This window comes from Pecten maximus, chromosome 14 (assembly GCF_902652985.1).
Source record: "Pecten maximus chromosome 14, xPecMax1.1, whole genome shotgun sequence".
Lineage (NCBI taxonomy): Eukaryota > Metazoa > Mollusca > Bivalvia > Pectinida > Pectinidae > Pecten > Pecten maximus.
In genome coordinates this window covers 13,868,141-13,891,281 of record NC_047028.1, presented here as the reverse complement: position 1 = coordinate 13,891,281, position 23,141 = coordinate 13,868,141, and the positions used below count along the sequence as shown (strand labels likewise).

Genomic DNA, 23,141 nt, shown 5'->3' with positions numbered 1-23,141 from the left:
TCATCTCTCGTGCGTTACGAATAAGACTGGCAGACAGAAAACGGGTACCATCAATGTTTATTTTAACCATCAACTGTAGCACCGTAAGAACTGCAATGATACAAGCAAAACAGTTCTTACAAATATAGTACATAATAATGTGATAACCCTACATGTACATTAATATCATACAAAACTGTTCTATGAACCTGCAATTAGATACATTGAATAGTATCATTTCTGTAGCATATCATCTTATTTCAACTTGCTCTTTATAATGATGTACATAATGTAATACTACATAATGTAATACATTATGTTATTTAGTATCTAATTTACAAAAAACCTAGTGTGTAATATGTAACCAATCAACATGGACTATTGTTGTCGATATAAGTTCATACATCAAGATCATCATGAAAATATCGACATACAATTATTAGAATTATTTTAAAATGTAAAAGGTCTCTGCATCATTCTTTCCTTAACCGAATTATTGGTCAATACAGTTAATACTGCCTAAATACATGAAATACTGTCGAATAACCTGACAATAACACTAAACTGTAGTTACTTAATAATACAGACATACTTCAATGAAATTCATGAATAGCATATTAGCATATGCATTTAAACAGAATTTACTGTATAAACTTACGCTGTAGGGACACCCAGCTGGGCATTCATGCTCTCACGACACACGTAACATAAGACTGGATATATTAATACTCTCAGCGAGATTCACTGCAAGAACACAAAAACTTACTATCAGTTACGTACAGAACGATAAAACCATATTCTCTATAACCTGACAGTGCTAGATTTGTACCATACAGAACGATGGAACCATATTCTGCACGAAATAACAATACTGGATTTATACCATACAAATCACATTGTTCATTGCTATATATTGTACCGGGTGTCAGACACAGATGTAAATATGATTTCAATCACGAAAAACTTATGAACAACATTTCACAATAAAAATGACTAACTAGCACGTAAACTAATATTTATGGTATTCTGATGACACGATTGACGTTAATCAATGTAATTTTATAAACACACCTCATGAACAATTGACTTGGCGAGAGCTTGGTAATAATTAACATGAAAGTATAACTCGTCAATCATAGGACATTGAACTTATCCGATTATCTGACACTTTCTAAACAAACAAACTTCATTTATCAACTTTTTTCATCTAAATCTCGTATATACAATATCCACGATATATAGGATTATCTTTCAAATACAATGATAATTATAAATGTGTGGTATTTAACACCAGAAACTTACAAAAGACGTAAAATTCGTGTCGTCTGCTAAAGAACACAACGCTGTGAAAAACTACGCAAAAAGTGGTGACGTCACCAAAGGGAGGTAATGACTTTAGCGCACCACTAAGATTCAATATAATAATCAGAACGCCGTTCCGGCACACTCCCCGTCTGATATTATAGATATCATCTAATATTACCATACAAACATTTTTACATTATAATCAATAAGTTTATAAACTTTATACACTTAAATTAACACACAGTTCGACTAATAACGCACTTAGTTACTGTTCTCAACAAGAATGACCATCTCGGTGATAGGTCGCACGAACACAGTTGATTTTCCGTTCCTCACAACACGCACTTCAGCCTTTCTAACTTTCCCATCGCATTCGCTGGGTATAGCATTTTGTACCAAACCGAGAGACCACTCATTGCGCGGAAGTCCTTTGTCCTTTAGAAGAATGACGTCTCCGACACGAACGTTGGGACGAGCGTTTGTCCATTTCCTTCTTTGTTGTAACGATTGGAGATAACCGTCATGCCACTTTTTCCAGAACACGTCCGATAGTAGTTGTACCCTTTTGCAATGAGACTTGTAGAAATCTTTCTCACAAACGGAAACAGAGGATATTTGATCACTTTGGCCTACTTTCTGATTTAGTAGGACTGCCGGACTCAGAATTTCTGGCGATTCTGGATCGGTAGATATCGGTCCGACCGGTCTAGAATTTACAATTGCACACACCTCGGCCATGAATGTAACTAACACTTCGTGTGTGAGACACTTAGATGCGGCACCTAACAACATTGAATCCAGAATTCTACGCACAAGCCCAATCATTCTTTCCCACACCCCTCCCATGTGGGAGGAATGGGGAGCATTGAATTTCCACACCACACCGGAATTGTATAAATATTTGTTTACGGGACTATCGGTGACATTGATCGCATCTATATGAAGGCTGTCCGTTGCTCCAATAAAATTAGTTCCACGGTCAGATCTGAATTCACGGACATTGCCTCTGAGGGCCACGAAACGACGGAGAGCGTTGATAAACGACGAGCTACTCATCTCCTCTACAACTTCGACATGAATCGCTCTAGATGTCAAACATGTGAACAGAATACCCCATCGTTTAGAATTTGCTGCGCCTCCCCGCGTTTTCCTGGTGACAACGGACCAAGGACCAAAGGCGTCCACTCCGACGGATGTAAACGGCGGTCCAGGTTGAAGACGGTCCGCTGGTAAATCAGCCATCTGTTGAATTTCTACACTTCCTCGAAGTTTTCTACATTTGACACAATGATGAATGATGCTCGATACGAGCCTTTTGGCTCCTACAATCCAGAAACCATTACTCCTAAGAGCACCCTCTGTAATATTGCGACCCTGATGACAAACTGATTCATGGTAATGAAGCACAATTAACCTTGACACATGACTCTTGCCTGGGAGAATCCAAGGATTAGTCTCTTCTACTGGAAGCTCGGCTTTGTTTAAACGACCTCCGACCCTTAAAAGTCCTTTGTAGTCTAGAAAAGGGTTGAGATTCCTGATAGAGCTATTTGCATTGATAGGTTTTCCGTCTTTAAGACAAGACATCTCCTCATGATAAGATTCCCTTTGAACTTGTCCAATGATGAATTCCTGAGATTGTCTTAGCATGTCTATCTTGTCACATAAGATTTGCGGTTTTGTAGGTGAGGTACGAATAGCTCTCTTGAGAGCTGCTATACCACTACTAAGTCTTTGCCATGACGAGAACTTGTTAAATCTTTCCGAAAAGTTCTTCTCCACAGAAGTCTTTCGCGATGTAATCACAACCTCCGGCCTGACTTCTTTATCAATGTCGGGGTCTATCAACGTTTTTTCTGTTTCACTATCCTCGCACACCGGGTTTGGTCCTTGAAGCCACATACTGAGGTCAAGTTTATCGGCGGTAACAGAAGTTCTAGTAGCTTGATCTGCTGGATTTTTATTTGTGGAAACGTAGGACCATTGGTCAGATCGAGTGCTTTGTAGAATTCTCTCGACACGATTTGCGACGTAATTGTAGAATCTTCGGGTCTTGTTATAAATGTACCCTAACACTACTTTGCTGTCACTATGATATCTAATAGTTTCTAGCGGAATACCAAGCGCGTCGCTAAGCGTTTCACCAACCTCTACGGCCAAAACAGCAGCACACAATTCGAGTCGGGGAATTGAGTGTCCTTGAGAGGGCGCTAACTTTGCCTTGCCCATAACAAATCCCGTATGAGTTTCATTGTCGTCCTTAGATGTGACGTAGGCTACCGCCGCTATGGCTTTCTCGGATGCGTCTGAATAGATATGAAGTTGTACTGATTTCGCCGTAGTCAGAGATATAGGAACACACATACGAGGGATTTGCACGTCTCCCAAGTGTTGAAGTGAAGAAGTCCAAGCGTTCCATCTCTCTTGCTGTTCGTCGGAAATGATTTCGTCCCACGCAGTACCAGTAGTAAGTTCCCTTAACAAAATACGTCCATGAATAGTTACTGGTGAAATGAAGCCGATAGGGTCAAATATGCTATTGAGCGCTGACAACATGTTGCGGCGCGTTCCAGTTTTCTCTATGACATTGACATCAAACTTAAATATGTCCTTGTTAAGATCCCACGACATGCCTAAACTATGTTGTATGGGAAGAACGTCTTCCTCCAGATCCAACGATTTCAAACCTTGACACCTATCTTCCTCCGGAAAAGAATTCATCACCTCCGCACTGTTGGAAGTAATCTTGTGTAATCGAATATTACCATTGTCTCGAAGAACCTTCTGTGTTCTTTTGATTAAGTCGATAGCTTCATCAGCTGTAGGACGAGATAGAATAGCATCATCCACATAAAAGTCATGTTCAACAAAGTCCTTGACGTCGTCATCAGCTCCTTCTGCAGATTTGCACAAGGAAAACATGGCAACAGTGGGCGACGGGCTGTTTCCAAACACATGTGCCTTCATGCGGTAGTCGATCAGCTCTTGCGTAGGGTCGTTATTTTGATACCACAGAAATCTTAGATAGTCCCTATGCTCTTCCTTGACCAGAAAACGATAAAACATCTGTTCTATATCTGCAGTGATGGCGTAGGCATCCTTCCTGAAGCGAATCAATATCGATAGCAAACTGTTAGTGAGGTTCGGTCCAGACATGAGCATACTGTTGAGCGAAACACCTTGATAGATAGCCGAAGAGTCGAAAACGCCACGGATCTTTTCCGGCTTCTTGGGATGGTATACCCCGAATATGGGTAAATACCACATCTCTCCTGATGAAGGTGGGGCCACTTCTGCCGCTCCGGAATCCAGGACTTTTTCCATAAACTTAACAAAATGCTCACACTTGGTAGTATTCTTTTTCAGGTTAGCATCGAGAATAGTTGCTCTTTTCCATGCTAATTTTCTGTTATTGGGCATCTTAAGCCTAGGATTACGAAAAGGTAAGGGGGCAGTCCAGAAACCGTTGTCGTCCATATGACATTCCTCTTTCATGATGTTGATAAATTCCCTGTCCTCTACTGAATACCCAACTTTTTCGTCGTCTTTAGTCTTGGCGAAGACCGTATCCGTCGGTTGGCTTTCCTTTACTGCCATGTACGACTCACAAGGTTGGAATATAGTTCCTCTTCCGCTTACTATTGATGTTTTATACACGGTCACGGAGTCAGGGGGATGTACTTTTCCCAGACAAACATCGCCTACGACAACCCATCCAAGGCTTAATTTCTGTGCAAAGGCTGATCCTCTAGGTCCCACTATCTGTTCATGAACATGATGAACATCAGGTACATCTCTACCAATCAGAAGTCCCATGAAGCATTCCGGTCTGTAGGGTGGAATCTCATCTTTTAAAACTCTGAGATGTTCCTGGTGGGCGACCACCTCTGGCGTAGCCGTCTCTGTAATATCTTGAGGTATATCGCACTCAATCACTGTCGGAAGAACATGCTGAGAAGAACCATCCATAGCACGGACCACCAAGCCATCAACTCTTCTTCCTGATGTCTGATAAGTGCCAGCACACGACGAAATGGTAAAGCGTATCTCGTCTCCAGCAATACCCAAGGCATCGAGAAGTTCCGAACTCGCTAATGTGCGGTTGCTTTGATCGTCCAAAACAGCGTAAACAGTGATTGACTTTCCAGGTTGTCCTTCAGGATATATGTCGACTAAGAGCGTCTTGGCGCATGATCTACCGCTGACCCCTTCTCCACAGATAGCTGTACATTTATTGGTGACTTTTTCAGCCTGCTCCCCGCCTTGAGGTTTTGGACTTCTTGGTTTATCAGATGTGTTGATAGGATCATGAAGAGCTGTAGAATGTCTTGTGCTGCCACATTCATTACAGTTTATAGTCGCAGTACATTTCCGTGCCATATGCGAAGTAGACTTACAGCATTTAAAACACATCTTATAATCCTTCAAAAGTTGTCTCCTCTCTACAATGTTCTTTCTAAGGAAATTTCTACATTCATTGAGCGAGTGAGAATTTGATTCATGAAGGGGACACTTGACTTCTTTTCTTTCCGTATCCACTTCTGTCTTCTTTACGAACACTTTGTCTTGTCTCTTATTCTGTGTTCCAGAAGGCTTAACTTCTTCTGTAGTAGCATGTATGTCGAAACTTGGGTCGTTTAAAGTAGAACTCATTTCCTGGATAAATCTTACAAAGTAAGAAAATGGAGGGAAAAGTTTCTTGTTTTCAATTTTGTATCTTGAAGCTCTAGTAAACCACTTGTTCTGCAGATGGGATGGAAGCTTAGCTACAATAGGATTCACTCCCCAAGACGTGTCGTAAAAGGATAACATCTGTTTGTATCTCTCATCTTCCTTGACGCTTTCAATCTCTGAAAGAATATCCCCAAGGTCGTACAATCTCTTAGAATCCTTGGGACTTATGGCAGGAAAATTCTTGATTTTCTTACGTAGTGTACTTTCCACTAACTCAGGAGCTCCATACCGCTCATCAAGACGACTCCATATCCTCTTAAGACCACCAGCAGGATTGTGCGCGTTTGCTGCTCTCATATTCATAGCTTGTCTTGAGGATTCTGGCCCCAGCCAGTTAGTCAACAAAGCCATCTCCTCATGTGGTGTGGCCTTCAGTTCAGAAAGGACGTTTTTGAACGAGGTTTTCCATACACCATATATACCAGGATCATCAGTAAACTTAGTGAAACGAGATGATATGAGGTCTTTCTTAAGAAGGTAGTTCGTGAAATCTCCAAACATAGCATTAGCTGAGGAGGGATCTAAAGGTGGAGTCTGCGGTCTGTGAGTGGTCGTAGGAGGAGCTGTATAATCTGGTTGTTCCCCTATCGACGAATAAGAATGTGCGTGACTATGATTCCGATCAGGGGACTGAAAATCTTTCGCTTGATCTATATAAGTCTCGAAGCTGCCATTGTTCTCAATCACATATTGTCTAGTCCTTTCAACTGGATCTTCCTCTGGTACCTTGAGAGATTCTCTTGACGCCCTCCATTCATCCTTGATTATCAAGTTATCATATACGGTGGCCTCTGCTTCAGCTTCCGCACATAATTTCTCTTCCTTAATAAGCTCTAAATCTACATCGATTTCTTCTCTCTCCCTCTCTGTTTTGGCACGAGCCCAGGAATCTCTCTCAGCTAAGAGCGCTTTCTTTCGTTTGAGTTCCGCCTCTTTCTGGACAAAAACAAGCCTTGCTTTAGCTGCCTCTGCTTTAGCCTTCATCCTTGTTGATTCTGAAGACTGGTTCGAAGCTCTGGACTTTGCAGATTTTGACGACCTAATTTCGTGTACGTTTAAACTCCTGGTATCAATCTGTTGAAGAACATCCTTCACAAAGATATCGTTTTCTTTATCATACTTTAAAAGTTCATCATAAAATGATATACTGTCTTTTGTCCTCATATCCTGCAGGTACCCTGCGTAATCTCGCGACACTAGACGGTATTCCCCATACGACAAACACAACTCATGATCCGATTTCTTCAGAGCATCGATAGTATCTGCACACTTAGCAGCTTGGTCCATTTTCGACTTAACTGCCTCCCATCTTCCATATAACTTGGATTTAAACCGCTGAACTCGCACTTGGAATTCTTCCATGGCTACATCCGTCAGGCTTCTTAAACGAGCTGGATATCTGTCATCAGCTCGCTCCAAACCTATCTCGTCGTCTATATGGCTTTGGGGATTCAACATAGCTGCAAGATCTTACCTTACCAATGCTCTGGCCGAAGTGTCGTGTCTCATTCTAGCCCACTGTCCCAGCTTCTTACTGTTCTGCCCCTCATCTCTCGTGCGTTACGAATAAGACTGGCAGACAGAAAACAGGTACCATCAATGTTTATTTTAACCATCAACTGTAGCACCGTAAGAACTGCAATGATACAAGCAAAACAGTTCTTACAAATATAGTACATAATAATGTGATAACCCTACATGTACATTAATATCATACAAAACTGTTCTATGAACCTGCAATTAGATACATTGAATAGTATCATTTCTGTAGCATATCATCTTATTTCAACTTGCTCTTTATAATGATGTACATAATGTAATACTACATAATGTAATACATTATGTTATTTAGTATCTAATTTACAAAAAACCTAGTGTGTAATATGTAACCAATCAACATGGACTATTGTTGTCGATATAAGTTCATACATCAAGATCATCATGAAAATATCGACATACAATTATTAGAATTATTTTAAAATGTAAAAGGTCTCTGCATCATTCTTTCCTTAACCGAATTATTGGTCAATACAGTTAATACTGCCTAAATACATGAAATACTGTCGAATAACCTGACAATAACACTAAACTTTAGTTACTTAATAATACAGACATACTTCAATGAAATTCATGAATAGCATATTAGCATATGCATTTAAACAGAATTTACTGTATAAACTTACGCTGTAGGGACACCCAGCTGGGCATTCATGCTCTCACGACACACGTAACATAAGACTGGATATATTAATACTCTCAACGAGATTCACTGCAAGAACACAAAAACTTACTATCAGTTACGTACAGAACGATAAAACCATATTCTCTATAACCTGACAGTGCTAGATTTGTACCATACAGAACGATGGAACCATATTCTGCACGAAATAACAATACTGGATTTATACCATACAAATCACATTGTTCATTGCTATATATTGTACCGGGTGTCAGACACAGATGTAAATATGATTTCAATCACGAAAAACTTATGAACAACATTTCACAATAAAAATGACTAACTAGCACGTAAACTAATATTTATGGTATTCTGATGACACGATTGACGTTAATCAATGTAATTTTATAAACACACCTCATGAACAATTGACTTGGCGAGAGCTTGGTAATAATTAACATGAAAGTATAACTCGTCAATCATAGGACATTGAACTTATCCGATTATCTGACACTTTCTAAACAAACAAACTTCATTTATCAACTTTTTTCATCTAAATCTCGTATATACAATATCCACGATATATAGGATTATCTTTCAAATACAATGATAATTATAAATGTGTGGTATTTAACACCAGAAACTTACAAAAGACGTAAAATTCGTGTCGTCTGCTAAAGAACACAACGCTGTGAAAAACTACGCAAAAAGTGGTGACGTCACCAAAGGGAGGTAATGACTTTAGCGCACCACTAAGATTCAATATAATAATCAGAACGCCGTTCCGGCACATATCTAATGTGACTTGGTGTCAAATTTTGACATTTTTGTAACCGCGCCGACGATCAATGAACTCGCCGTGTTTACCGAGCTTTCACCGAGCCCGTGCTAAGGGCAGATAACTTTACCGATCCCGAGCTTTGTGACTGTACATTAGTAAAGCCTTTAGTGATATACATGTATGTGAATTGATTGTGATTAAATCTCTCCATGATATTTCAGACATCGGTACTCCTAAAAAGCCCAAACCTAGGTCCAGATTATCTTTAACAAATAGGAGATTATCAAATATAATGGAAGAGAAGGAAGATATATCCAAAGACGTGAGTATTAAACAGTCAGAAGAAAATACAATAAGTGGTGATCACATGAGTATAAATCAACCAGAGGAAATTGCCCCGACTGATGATGTTGTAAGTATAAACGAGCCTATTGTTATCACTAGTCCTAAGGTAAAACCTAATAGAAAACGACTTTCGTTGCCAAAAAGACACAAACCAAAGGTAAGTGGTATATTAGATCTTTCAGATGATAGACCGTCAATTTGTAAGCCAGTAGAAACAAAACGTATTTGGATGGATAACGGTAAGAGTACAATAAGTTTTAAAGAAAAAGATGATATTTTAAAGGATAGAAAATTATGCGGAAATACTATGTGTTATGTTCAGGACATTTTAAAGAAACAATTTCCTAATATAAACGGTATGCAAGATACAGGCTACGCTCCAGTTTTGAGAAACGGTAAGTGGGATTATGCTTTACGAATGAAACCGACGACAGCATCAGCAGCACAAATCCGTCATACATGTAAGGACCATTGGGTAGTATCAGTACAGGAGGTAAGTGGTAACGAAGTTTATATTCTTGATAGTTTGATAGGTATAACTAAGCAGAAAGATCATTTGTCAGCGTCCTTAGAAATGCAGGTAAGTTCATCATACGGGGAAAATAGGAAAATCTTAAAAACTATTTTACCTAGCATACAACAGCAAACAAATGGGGTTGACTGTGGGGTTTTTGCCATCGCTAATTTAGTCGAGTTTTATTTTAATGGGTTTAAAGATAGTGAAGAAATAGAATTCGACATAGATTATATGAGACAGCATCTAGTAAATTGTATTTCAAATGGTAGGTTTTCTAAATTTCCAAAGAAAAAACTTAGTAAATACAGAAAAAAGAAAGTTTCTCAAGCCTTAACTTATGATATTTTTATCGATTGTGAGTCAGATGGATGTCATAGTTCTAATGTTTTTGATGATATGGTAAGTTGTGACGCTGGTTGCGATAGGTGGTTTCACAATAGATGTGTTTGTGATTAGTCAGATTTTCATTTTTCAAGAGACAGTTTCGTTTGGCATTGTACTAAATGTTCGAAAATTCAAACTAGAATACAATAAGAAAATAGTACTGTAGTTGTATTAAAATCATGCATTGATGAAAATATTTTTTACTAAAAGAAATAGCTTTAGTAACAGATAAAAAGTAAACCAGTGAATTGGTTTATACCACAAATGAAAACTTTATTTTCTACGTAAAAAAAATACAAAAGTACATATGTTGATAAAGATATTTTAATGTGATAAACAATAATGAAAAGATGGGTAAATATATATAAAATCATTAAAATAAAATGATATGGGCTCTTTGAAGAACTTCGTCCTCGTCGCAGAGCCCGGAAACATTCTTATACCAGAATGGCTAAAAGTTCTACAAAGCTCGGGATCGGTAGAGTTATCTGCCCTAAGCACGGGCTCGGTGAAAGCTCGGTAAACACGGCGAGTTCATTGATCGTCGGCGCGGTTACAAAAATGTCAAAATTTGACACCAAGTCACATTAGATATATGTTGAAATATATATTTTTAGAATCAGCTATATTTACTTGTTGTTTGTATCTAGTAATATTTCTCAATAATAGCATGTATCGGAAATAATTAGCAAAAAACATGAATAGTCACGCTTGATTGCGGGCTACACAAATTCTCCCCCTAAAAAATGAAAATCGTCGATTTAGGACGTTAAAATACATTTCATGAAAATCCACTTACACGGATTGATTTAAAACCTGAAATCAAATCTTGGTAGAAAAAATCACTTTAATCCATTCAGTAATGAAGGAGAAAAACGAAGATATCCAAAGCTCGGGCTCGGGTCTTAGGCTCGGGCTCGGCTCGGGATACACAAATTCTCTACCACCCCCTGAATTTGCGAAAACGAGGCTCAGCCTGCTGACAAGTTGACAGTCACGCTTCAACAAGACGTCGTTGTTTACAGCACAACAATACATATCGCATTAACTAACTGTGTTGGGAATCGTAAGGTATAACCAATTGGCAGACATAATCACTCACATTACACAAGCCATATTACTGTTCAGTCCCTTTTTAAAATAATCAGAGATCATGAGATCATCCAGACCAGCAACCGCCTATCCATGGGCATGGGCCAGTCGTTACTGCATCAGACGTCAACATATGACCGCGTGTTGATCATGTAGGCTATATCAAGAGATCATTATTTGAGGTAAGTTAACTACATTAATACAAATAAGAAAAATAAAGCTGCTTGAAATTCGATCTTCCGTTTAGATTTGCATTAGTAATATTAATTGTTGCTGATCTTGGCGATGTGAGATAGGCCTAAACATCGGTCCTACAACCCATGGCCTGTAACATCATGTCTCGCGCACTGCGGTACTGCCTACTTCTGGGAATGAATATGTTGTTTTTAATTAAAATGTGATGTTACAGACGGGTTAATTAAGAGTTTTACAGTCTATTGTATTTTTAAACAATCCACACATTGAGGCCAGAGTATTTTGATTTTTTTAAAAAATGAAAAACTACTGTACAGCAGTTGGTCAACGCTGTGGTTCTGTCTGATTTTTTACTATTATTACTCACGACAGGTCAATGAATGCCAACACATAGAATAAAATTTCATGTTTTATTATTACAAATGAGAAAATCATACATTGGTATGCTTACATCTCTCTAGTACTGTATGTGACTTGTCCAACCACAAGGGTATGTATACTTCTATATGTATATGAGGTCTTATTCTACCTGATTACATAGGTGGATATTGCGACAGCCTATCAAAAAATTCCTGCCATGTATGTACCTCTAATATTATTGGAGTAGGGTTTGTATTGAATGTTTATGATGAAATGACCACCCAAATATCTTATGTCTACTACATGTACTTCTGAAATACCACCCAACCAGGAATTCAGGAAAAAAAAATCTACATACCATTATTACAGAGAAAAGTTTGCCAGCCAGCTACATGATACTAAAACGCATAGTGCACGTGAATCTGATAAAAATTATTCATATCTGGTACACATGTGCAGCATTGTTAAAAGCGTAAACCCCTACCTGAGCGTAGAGTGCTGTTCGATAGGGTAAAAGTAAATAAAATTCATCCTAAAAATATCAGCCAATCAAAAACATTTTAACTATAAATCCAGACGGTATTCCCCAAGAAGAATAACTGATGTACAGTCTAGCAGATCAATGGATCCGAAGATCACACACATATACATATACCTTCTGGTTTATTACGCACAACATGAAAGTGTTCTAAACCGAATCCTTTAAAAACAAATTTACTCAAGTTTCAAACACATGAACATTTTCTGAAAATTAGGTAACATAACTTATAGAAAGGCATCATAGAATCATTGAAATGAAAGATATAGTCAACAATGAAAACATATTCATTTACAATACACTTTTAAAATAAATCCACTCAAAAGAAAATGTTATTCATTTAAATTGTGTTATGAAATCTCTCTGAAAATGTATGACTTACAGCATGGTGATGATAATTATGAATACAACTGTATTTGCTAGTGTCTAATTAAAAAGATCTGTAATCTATCCTGATCATTATATTTCTTATTATCATACTAATAAAGAATGAAGTGTAGTGAGGGGCGATAACTCATTAGAGTTATCGTTCCTTACGGAACGTAATGATAATACGAGCTAATTCGCCTATTTTGCCGGATATAATAGCGATTTGAGGACAGAAAAATTGGCACATACAATTCGGTTGTTACTTTAAGTCATTGTAAAACTCGGCTCGATCTAGGTCTGGGTGTATCTGGTATCCTTGTGGAAAATCGTTTTTGTGAGATATTTTGGGTCAAACATGCCAAAATCGACATTTTGACCGAGAGGTTCTGTTTAAATCGCCCTCAAAATTCAGAAAAAAATCCACAGATATATACAACGGTCATACAAAGAGATAAATGTTTCCTGAAGAAAACAGTCTGTTTAGTTTTTTGATATCTTTAGCAGAACGGCCACAAAATTGTTTTGAAAATGACCTATTTTTTCGACCGTCTCAGTATTTTTCCACTCGACTGGGGTATTTTCCTATAAATGGGCTGCCTGTTTTGATGACGCAAGGCCAGGTGTTTCCTTTCCGTTTAGCAGGGTTGAACAGATGGACCGGGTAGGCATACAGAGTTATCAGCATTAAAATCATTACAGATCAACTGGTTTTATATTTGTTTTGCGCGACATCTTGATGATGTCTTTAAAGCCTGCATTAACATCAACAGGTCCGTAAAAATTGCCGTATGCAGTTTATACGAAATAGAAATTATAAACGCACTTGGTTTGGTCGTCTTGTCCGCATAAATAACGGAAAACTATAGAATAACGCCATCCTGAACTCATCGGGTATTATCACTGAAATGAGTCCCCGATGAGTTCCGGATGGAATAACACCGGGGACTTCACGCCGCTTACTCGTTCAACTCCAGGCTTCAGCTACATTCTAAGTGAGTTGTATTACATTTTCCCGTCAGGACCAGGACTTTTTAATATTATGACATATTAAAAGTGACATTGGAGGTTACAGTTGTTCTATTATGACCATATTTGTTGCTTTCCAGGATCAGTATTCATCGTCAACCCAGACCAGCGTTCAATTCTTTTCGATAACAAATCTAAACTCGTATGGAATCGTAGGCTTCCAGTAGGCCTAGTGTAAATGTTACGTGCTTATTAACGTTTTTGAGACAGGTGACGTTTAAATATGTAATATTTAATTTATTAACTGTTTGTTTGTTTGATGAAATTACTGTGTCGTTAGTTGATGCTTTGATGTCTTGATCAGCTGATAGGCCTATTTGTTTATGTTGAGGAGCAACGACGTTTCGAGAATCATATCTCGTACATAGAGTCTATTAGCTTACGATGACACGAACTTTCAAGGAACTACTGTGCATGTACTTAAGTACACACTAGCAGTATATTGAACAATTCTTTTTCAGTAATAGAAGGGTTTTTTTCAAATTTTTAATGAAATATTTATATTCTAGAATCTAATGCTTTAAATTTTGAAATTAAAGTCTCTGACCTGCCCTTTATTGGGATGGTCCCTAGGACAGTGTCAAATTATATCATCTTTTGCATTAATAAATAAATGAAATAAGTTTTCAAATATATTTAAGCCCTTCACTTTTATGCACCAAAGAAAACTTGTATGCACCAAAGAAAACAATATGCAAGAAAGTTGTTCTGATAAATTTAAGCTAAAATATTGTCAATTATTATGTTACATTAAGTAAAATTATGTTGCTTTGGGCAGAGACATGTTATATATGTTATATGTCTCTGCTTTGGGTGTGTAGGAAGATGTCATGTATTTTTTTATCTTTTGAAATTAAATTAATATGTATTTATTGTGTTGCACAATGTTAGGGAACCATATGTAGTTTTTTTTATATCTTTTGAATTGAAACTTTACTTGTATAAAGGTATTATAGAAAATTATTCGACAAATTCAAACAATGACCATAATTTTAATGATAACCATTCTACAAAATAGTCTTCTTCATAATGTCATCTCCACACAGGTAAAATACTGTAACACAGGGACTAGTTAACATGTAGACAGTTTATATGTCTCTTTTTTTAGGCCAACACCATCATATGCAAATATTTACATTGGAAAGGGTGTTCTAAATTGTTGGCCAAAGACCGCAGTTAAGTTCCCTCTATATTCTACTGAAGAAACAAATTCAGAATTTTGAAACTTTACATAAAATTTGGTTTTAATTTCATATTGTAGAACTATTCTCTCAATATCAAATATTTTGATATTGGGATAACACCATTTTATTGAATTTTCACATCTTTTACAATTGCAACTGTGACAAATAAGAATTAAAAAGTTTTAAACAGTTAGTGTTATTGCAAACCTTAGACCACAACTAATTACCCTCTATGTTCTACTTAAAAAAAAATCATTAAAATGTTTTTGAGACTTTGCATAAAATATGGTTTTCATTTCATTTTGTAGAACTATTCTCTCGATTTCAAGCCATTTAGATATTAAGAAACAAATTTTCCACAATTTTCACTGTAATATGGTTTATTAATTATTTATTATTGAGGGGCCGCGGTGGCCGTGTGGTTAAGATATGTCATGACACTATCACTAGCCCTCCACCTCTGGGTTACTAGTTCGAAACCTACGTGGGGAAGTTAACTGGTACTGATCATAGGCCGGTAATGTTTCTCCTGGTACTCCGGCTTTCCTCCACCTCTTAACCTGGCACGTCCTTAAATGACCTTGGTTGTTAATAGGATGTTAAACCAAGTACACCAAGTTGATTAATATTATATTTATAGAAGAAGTATAGAAAAGTTTGAACAGTTATCCTGCAGAAGAAAATGGAAGCTGACAATCAGGCCGGTATGTGCTGTTTTAGTTGTGTCTTTGGGCAAGACCACTTTACCCTTATTGATCTGGATGATTTTTACCTCAAATGATGCATGACATTTTTAAAACTTAGAATACTGCAAGTGCATTTGTTCCTGAGCTGAACTTAGTTTGGTTTCTTTGCTGGTTTTATCACCACACATATGGTTCAGTCATGCAAGATCATTTTGAGACTTGGGCTCCTTGTAGTAGTTGGTGACTACCTCATTGAACAACACACTAGGACCCTGATTTTGACATCATATTATATAATATGCATGACATTTCTAAATCTTTGATGGCATATGTCACTATTTATGGATTAGAATACTGTGAGTACATCTGTTACTAAGCTGAACATAGGTTTGTTTGTTTGTTTGTTTTATCACCACGGTTCAGTCAGGATCATTTTGAGGCTGGATCTCCTTGTAGTAGTTGGTGACTACCTCATTTAACAACAGACAAAAGGCCCTGAACTTATGCTTGGATAGATGCCAATTGATGTCTCATAATCAATTAAAGTGTCATATTCGAGAAAACTGAAGAATTTTGAGAATTATTATTATATAGGAGGTACCAGTTATATATCACTGTATCGGAGGTATGTATTGGTATAAGAGGTGACTACCTCATTGAACAACACACCAGAGACCCTGAACTTATGCTTGGATAGATGCGAATTGATGTCTCATAATCAATTAAAGTGTCATATTCCAAAAAACTGTAGAATGTGTGAGAATTATTGCACTGGTAACCCAATAACTTTCAATTTCCTCCAGCCAGTATGAATTTTTAAACTTAGATAAAAGTCGCGTGTGTCAATTAAGTGCAAATGAGGAAATTTAGTGGAAGTGAGGAAAATCAGTGCAAGTGAAGGTATTAATGCTAAAGGAAGGGAATTTATTTGTATTTATCTGTCTTTCATGCTCAAATAGAGTTATCGCCCCTCACTACACTTCATTCTTTCTGTGACACTCCTTTAGGTGTCACCCCACTAGTAAAGAATGAAGTGTAGTAAGGGACGATAACTCGTTATCGTTCCTTACGGAACGTAATGAAAGTATGAGCTAATTCGCGATTTTTGCCGGCTATTGTAGCGATTTGGGGGTGGAAAAAATGACACATACAATTTTGATAGGGTTTTGAACCATTGTTAAACTCGGCTCGATCTAGGTCTGGATGTATCTGGTATCCCTGTGGAAATTCGTATTTATGAGATATTTTGGGTCAAACATGCCAAAATCGTCACTTTGACCGGTAGCTTCTGTTTAACCGGTCCTTAAAAATCAGCGATTCAATCCAAAAATTTGAAACTCCAAACATAACAAGAAGAGATAGTTCTGAAGAAAACCGTATCTTTAGTTTTTCTATATCTTTCATAGAACGGCCACAATAGGGTTTTGAAAAAGGGTCGTATTTTATCGAGAGGTGGCGGATGTTACGTCACCACTCCCCTAAATATCCAATCAGTAGGCCCGGATGCATTCACCTTCCTATTAAATCTTCTGCCCAAACGGGAAAAACCCACAATCTATTTTTGATTTTGTTTTGTGGTCCCTAGAAGCCCTGATTTTGACATCATAATGATATGCATAACATTTGTTTTATCTTTGATCGTATATGTAATTATTGATCGATTAGAATACCGCGAGTACATCTGTTACTAAGATGAACTTAGGGTTGATTGTTTGGTTGTTTTATCACCACGTGTATATATTGCAATCAGGATCGTTTTGAGGCTGGGTCTCCTTATAGTAGTGGGTGACTACCTCACTGAACAACAACACACGAGAGACCCTAACGTATGCTTGCATAGATGCCAATTGATGTCTCATAATCAATTAATGTGTCATATTCCAGAAAACTGAAGAATTATGAAAATTATTACAGTGGTAACCACCAAACCTTCAATTCCTCTCGCCAGTATTAATATTTAAACGTATTTGAGAGTTTTAAATGTCGCGCGAATAAATTAAGTGCAGGTGAGAAAATTAAGTGAAAGTGAGGAAATTACAGTGCTAACATGCAAACCGTTGACGGTTCAGGCCGTGTATAATCTGGCACCACCCGACAACTTGGTGACCCATTTGTCGAACATCGTTGTGCAATACAAAAGACAGTGGGCGGGACCACGATACCAATTACCGCAGCTCATTATAACACACGAGCGAATCAGCGCTCTCGGATTGACAGGCCACGTGCGACAGAAATAACAGACCGATTGTCTGTCTTGTGGAGCGCATACAAGTATATATGTGCTACTGCATTTGAATAAAGGGTGGATTGTTAAAATAAAATATTTATGGGAATTGTGTACTTTTCCCAAGTGGCAAAAGAAATATCTTTGAATTAAAAGGACTGTTTTACTCTCAACGTAACCCAATTTAAGTATTGTAAAAAAAATCTCAAATCCCCAAGTATCACTAATTGGTTAATTAACCGTAGATAGACATGGCATTTGTGTACGGTAAATTATTCTGTACATTTTCGGTGTTTATTTTAATACTGGTAGGCACAGAAACTCGTCTTATTCTCATTTGGGCACACATGTAGTTCTCATCGTTATATAAATTTTGCACATTTCTGTTGTCGGAACGATAGCGATAACATGGAAGAAATTGAGGTGTTGGGCAATACTGTATGTCCCCTTGTGATAAATGAACATGGCGATTGTTTAAACATTTTCTCATAGATTTTGATTAAAGGAATGTTTTTGAAAACCCTAGCGTATTATTATCGGAGGGACTTGACATGTTACCTTGACAGAAGATCATTAAATGTTAACAAAATTATTCCATTTACATGTAATCCACTTCATATCCCTATGTATTGAACACGTTTCCGTGATAATAATAATATATAAATCCTACCCTAGATCCCTATTTTTGGGTCAATTTGAGAAAGGAAACTAAAAATCGTATGTGAAGTTTCTCAAAGAATGTTTGATTAACCGATCACGGGTGTCGTATCACCGTCGGCTGATTGTAAGGTCCTGTCAAACGCATCTGGTGTTTTGTCATAATTTGGCATGCTATAACCAGTGCCTTTTCACTTGAAGTCAGATTTGTCTCTGGTTGTGTGCAATAATGTAGGCTGTTGGAAAATTGCAAAAAATTCTACTTCCGTGAAAACACCAAGAAATCATGATGTACAGAAAAAACTTACCGACAACGTTCTTCATTTTCAGATCAGGACTAAACTACTCAATGAACACGTGTGTACTGACGATACTGTTCCATCAGTAAATTTAATAAATAAGGCTATCCGGGACGATTTAGGAATGTCACGTAAACGAATTCAGTGTACTCCAGCAGAATCGTTTACAGATAATGTTATTCCGACCGGAGCAAGTTTCATTTTTTCGACGGATCTTCCGTTATTAAAACGGCAGGAAACAGGAATTACGGACATAGTTTTGTAGGTACACCTACACAGTTAAGTTTTTTTGGATGGACTTCTTTGATATTATTCAGGGGCCGTCAAATGCCCTAGAAATGATCAACTTTTTTGACCAACTTTTACGACCACGGAATGAATTTAGAAATCCGATTATTGTATTATTCTTGATAACTGCGGTTTCATCATCACAGGGTCGGAGAACAATTACTACGTAATCTTTTTGGTCAACATGGCGTCGAATTGTTATTTCAGTCCCCGTACAGTCCAGAACTGAACGCTGCCGAGTACGTTTTTCACCTCACGAGAAACGGTCTAAGGGAAAATGCTACATTAACATATATATAACTTTACTGAACTCGCAACGACATTGGCAATTACTGCTATTCCCAATCATGCCTGCGAAAAACTGTTTGAAAAATGTGGTATGTATAGTGACTACTGCTTACATTTCTAATTTAGTACTATATATATCATAGACACGGTTAAATTTAATAGAGAAGTCTAATAAAATCCTGTATATAATTGAACATTGTATCAATCTCATGTTGTCTGTTATTTCTGTCGCACGTGGCCTGTCAATCCGAGAGCGCTGATTCGCTCCCGTGTTATAATGAGCTGCGGTAATTGGTATCGTGGTCCCGCCCACTGTCTTCTGTATTTTACAACGATGTTCGACAAATGGGTCGCCGAGTTGTCGGGTGGTGCCAGGTGATACACGACCTGAACCGTCAACGGTTTGCATGTTAGCACTGTAAGAGCAAGTGAAGGTATTTATGCTAAAGGAAAGGAAATAAAGGTTTTTGGGGTTACCAGTGTTATAAGATAACCAATAATCTATTTAGTGTCCCACTTAAAAAAAAAGACACAAATGTTCTTCAAGGTCATGGGGTTTGCAACTGATCTTTTATTTTCCGATCGGTCAGCCAAGATGGCCGCCGCAGACTTATTTGCCTCTGCCTGGTGAAAATTTAGATATTCTTTGATTTCGATTACCATTGGTATATGGTATATATTGGTATTAGGGGACTGCAAATTCCATTGCATCGGTATCATTGCCAAGGCTTCCGATTGGTCGAAGTTTAGACAATGGATTTGGATGCAAAATGGTACATTTTTGTAAATAGGGGAATTCGAATTCAACCACATGGGATTCATTGCCATATAACCACGCTGATGCTTCTTATTGGTCGAAATATTGACATTGAACGATTTTGATGTAAACCAGGACTCGTGCATGGAACCTCTGAACTCAAGACGGACAATTCTGTATCACCCTCAGCATTTATTTTTTTCTGTCTTTCGTGCTCATCCAGAGTTATCTTCCCTAACTACACTTCATTCTTTCTGTGACACTCCTTTAGGTGTCACCCCACTAGTACATATGCAATTTTTGTTTATTTGTAAATAAATCTGTCCCCACTGGGGTTCGAACTAGCAACCCTTAATAAATAGAATGTACAGGGTGCCTTACTCACCTTGTGACTAGATGAAATTGCCCTTTAGACAAGTGTTAGCATGTTCATTTCTGATCGAATTTTAATCGAAAGCTTGCTACAGTGTAATTTGAACCCCAAGGGGACAGATTTTTTTTCATTATTCCTTCCTACAACAGAATGTGATGTATAAGACCTGTTTTATTTTTTTTCAGTATCATCAATATTATGACCAGTCAGGTGGTCTCCACAGGCAGGGAATGCTGTGTTGCTTCATGTTTCAACAAGGAATATCAGGTGGATGGCACAAAGTCACAAATACATTTCTTCCACATTCCAAAGGTCGTTCTCCAAACTAGAAAACTTAAGGATGAATGGTGTAACCTAATTAAACGCAGAGATGGGAAAGATAATTTTCATATGACTGAGTCCACTGTTATTTGTTCTGAGCATTTTAATAAGGAAAGGGATATCAAAATTTCTATTGGTACAAAGAGATGGAATCTTCTTCCTGGTGTTCGACCTACAGTGTTTAGCTGGACCAAGCAAGTGACTCGACGAAAGCCACCAATAAACAGGATTCCGTTTAAGGTCATTGATGAAAACGAAAGTACTGGCTATGGGGACACCACTCACCATCCAAGTGGTGGCACTTTGTCGGAACATCATGAAGAGGTAATTGATTATGTTCAATTAATTGTACTTGTTTAAAAAAGTGAGTTTAAGATGTTGAGAACCAATAATTTTTTGTAATTTGTTATTTACACACAAAAATTAAGGAAAACAGATAAATAAAAATGAAAAATCATAAAACTTAAATTGTGGGGAAAAAATCTAATACAAAAATGTACATTTGTACATGTGTGATTTTTGAGTTTATAATTTTTGACCAATGAATTCAACTGATTTGTTACCATTTTAAACATTCATTGGGATATCATAAATAATCTTTATGTTAAAAGGTCGCTGCACTTGTACATATATTGTAAAAATGTATTAGACGAGACTTTTACATATTCACAGGAATCTGGTGTTGGCATTCAGACTGAACCGATGTTGACTGTTGACACGGGAACACAGACAGAATGGTTCGACTCTGGGGATCACAGATATTCAGCTGATATGTGTGGGGGAGTTAGTACCAATATTCAAGCTTTAGATGATGAAGTGAACATTCTTAAGGCAAAACTTGAGGAAAGTAACCTTGTTATAGAACAATTAAGTATACAACTGAGTGAATTTGAGATCAACCAGTTTTCATATGAAAAAATCAAGGAAGACTCCAAAGCTATGCAGTTTTATACTGGATTTCAGAACAAGGGAATATTTGAATCTGTTTTCCTTTATCTTGAAAAAAAGGCAGAAAAATTACAGTATTGGAGAGGTCAAAGTGAGGTTTCTGAAACAAAACTGTACCAGTCCAAAGGCAGTAAACCTGGACAGAAAAGAAAGCTGAGTTTGAAAGAAGAATTTTTCATTGTTTTATTACGTCTGAAAGTTGGACTGTTTGTGCGGGATATTTCTGAACGTTTTAACATTTCACAGGGTCAGTTCTCCAAAGTATTTACAACCTGGGTTAACTTTCTCTATCACGAGCTTCCAATCATGTTCCCTTTTCCATCCAGAGAGCTCATTAGAGAAAATCTACCAGATTCTTTCAAACCATATCCCTCAACTAGAATCATCTTAGATTGCACAGAAGTATTTGTCAAAGTGCCATCAGCAATGCTAGCACAATCGGAGACGTGGTCTAACTACAAACATCACAATACGTAAAAAGTACTTGTAGGTGTAAGTCCCAACGGAGTTGTCACGTTTGTATCGGAACTATGGGGTGGTAGAGTTTCTGACAAAATGATTACCAAAGAAAGTGGGGTGCTGGACTTGCTGGAGTCTGGGGACAATGTTATGGCAGACAGGGGCTTCGAGATTGCTGACATTCTTCCTGCTGGAGTAGCTCTGAATATTCCGCCATTCAAGGGAAATAGGAAGCAGCTTTCAGCAAAGGAAGTGGACGACACTATGAATATTGCTGCTGTTCGAATCCATGTTGAGCGTGCAATAGGCAGGATTAAGAACTACCATATTTTAGATGGAGTGTTGCCATTAAGTTTGAAGCATATTAGTAGCCAGATGTTTTTGGTTGTAGCATACTTGACCAATTTCTTACCACCATTAGTGCCCCCTGGAAAATCTTAATTTGCATTTACAAACAGGATTGGAATTTAGATGTTGAATTTGCTTGATATTACCAGATAATGTCCTGTAAACTGTAAAGTATCTTGAACTTACAAATATCTGGAAGTTATAAATTGTATAGTTTATGATGTTAATAACTATTTTGTATTCTCTTTTTGTGCATGTTAAGAAGAAAAAAGAATACAAATTCAGTTGCCAAGGCAAATTATATATGTTTAACTATATGGGTTTCCTGTTCCAACATTTTCAGAGCATTTAAGTAAATAGGCAAAATAATCTAATATCATGAATGATTATATATGCATTGCTATATATTGTGCTGATTCATTGAATTTGTCAGAAACAGAAATGCTTTTCTTATCTCAATTTAATAATCAATGATACAGGTATTTGTATGGTTATTGGTTAACGA

At 37.4% G+C, this 23,141-nt stretch overlaps 2 protein-coding genes across 2 annotated transcripts; one reads left to right on the top strand and one right to left on the bottom strand.

The window, feature by feature from the left end:
- Window positions 1-1,545: 1,545 nt before the first annotated feature.
- Window positions 1,546-7,476, bottom strand: LOC117341759. Its single transcript, XM_033903622.1, has one exon. The coding sequence runs from the start codon at window positions 7,474-7,476 to the stop codon at window positions 1,546-1,548; it is 5,931 nt and encodes a 1,976-aa protein (XP_033759513.1).
- Window positions 7,477-11,193: 3,717 nt separating this feature from the next.
- LOC117341758 lies at window positions 11,194-22,306 on the top strand. Its single transcript, XM_033903621.1, has 3 exons — window positions 11,194-11,498; window positions 20,746-21,205; window positions 21,554-22,306. The coding sequence occupies exons 2-3, from the start codon at window positions 20,759-20,761 to the stop codon at window positions 22,304-22,306; spliced, it is 1,200 nt and encodes a 399-aa protein (XP_033759512.1). The 5' UTR covers window positions 11,194-11,498; window positions 20,746-20,758.
- The last annotated feature ends 835 nt before the right edge of the window (window positions 22,307-23,141 follow it).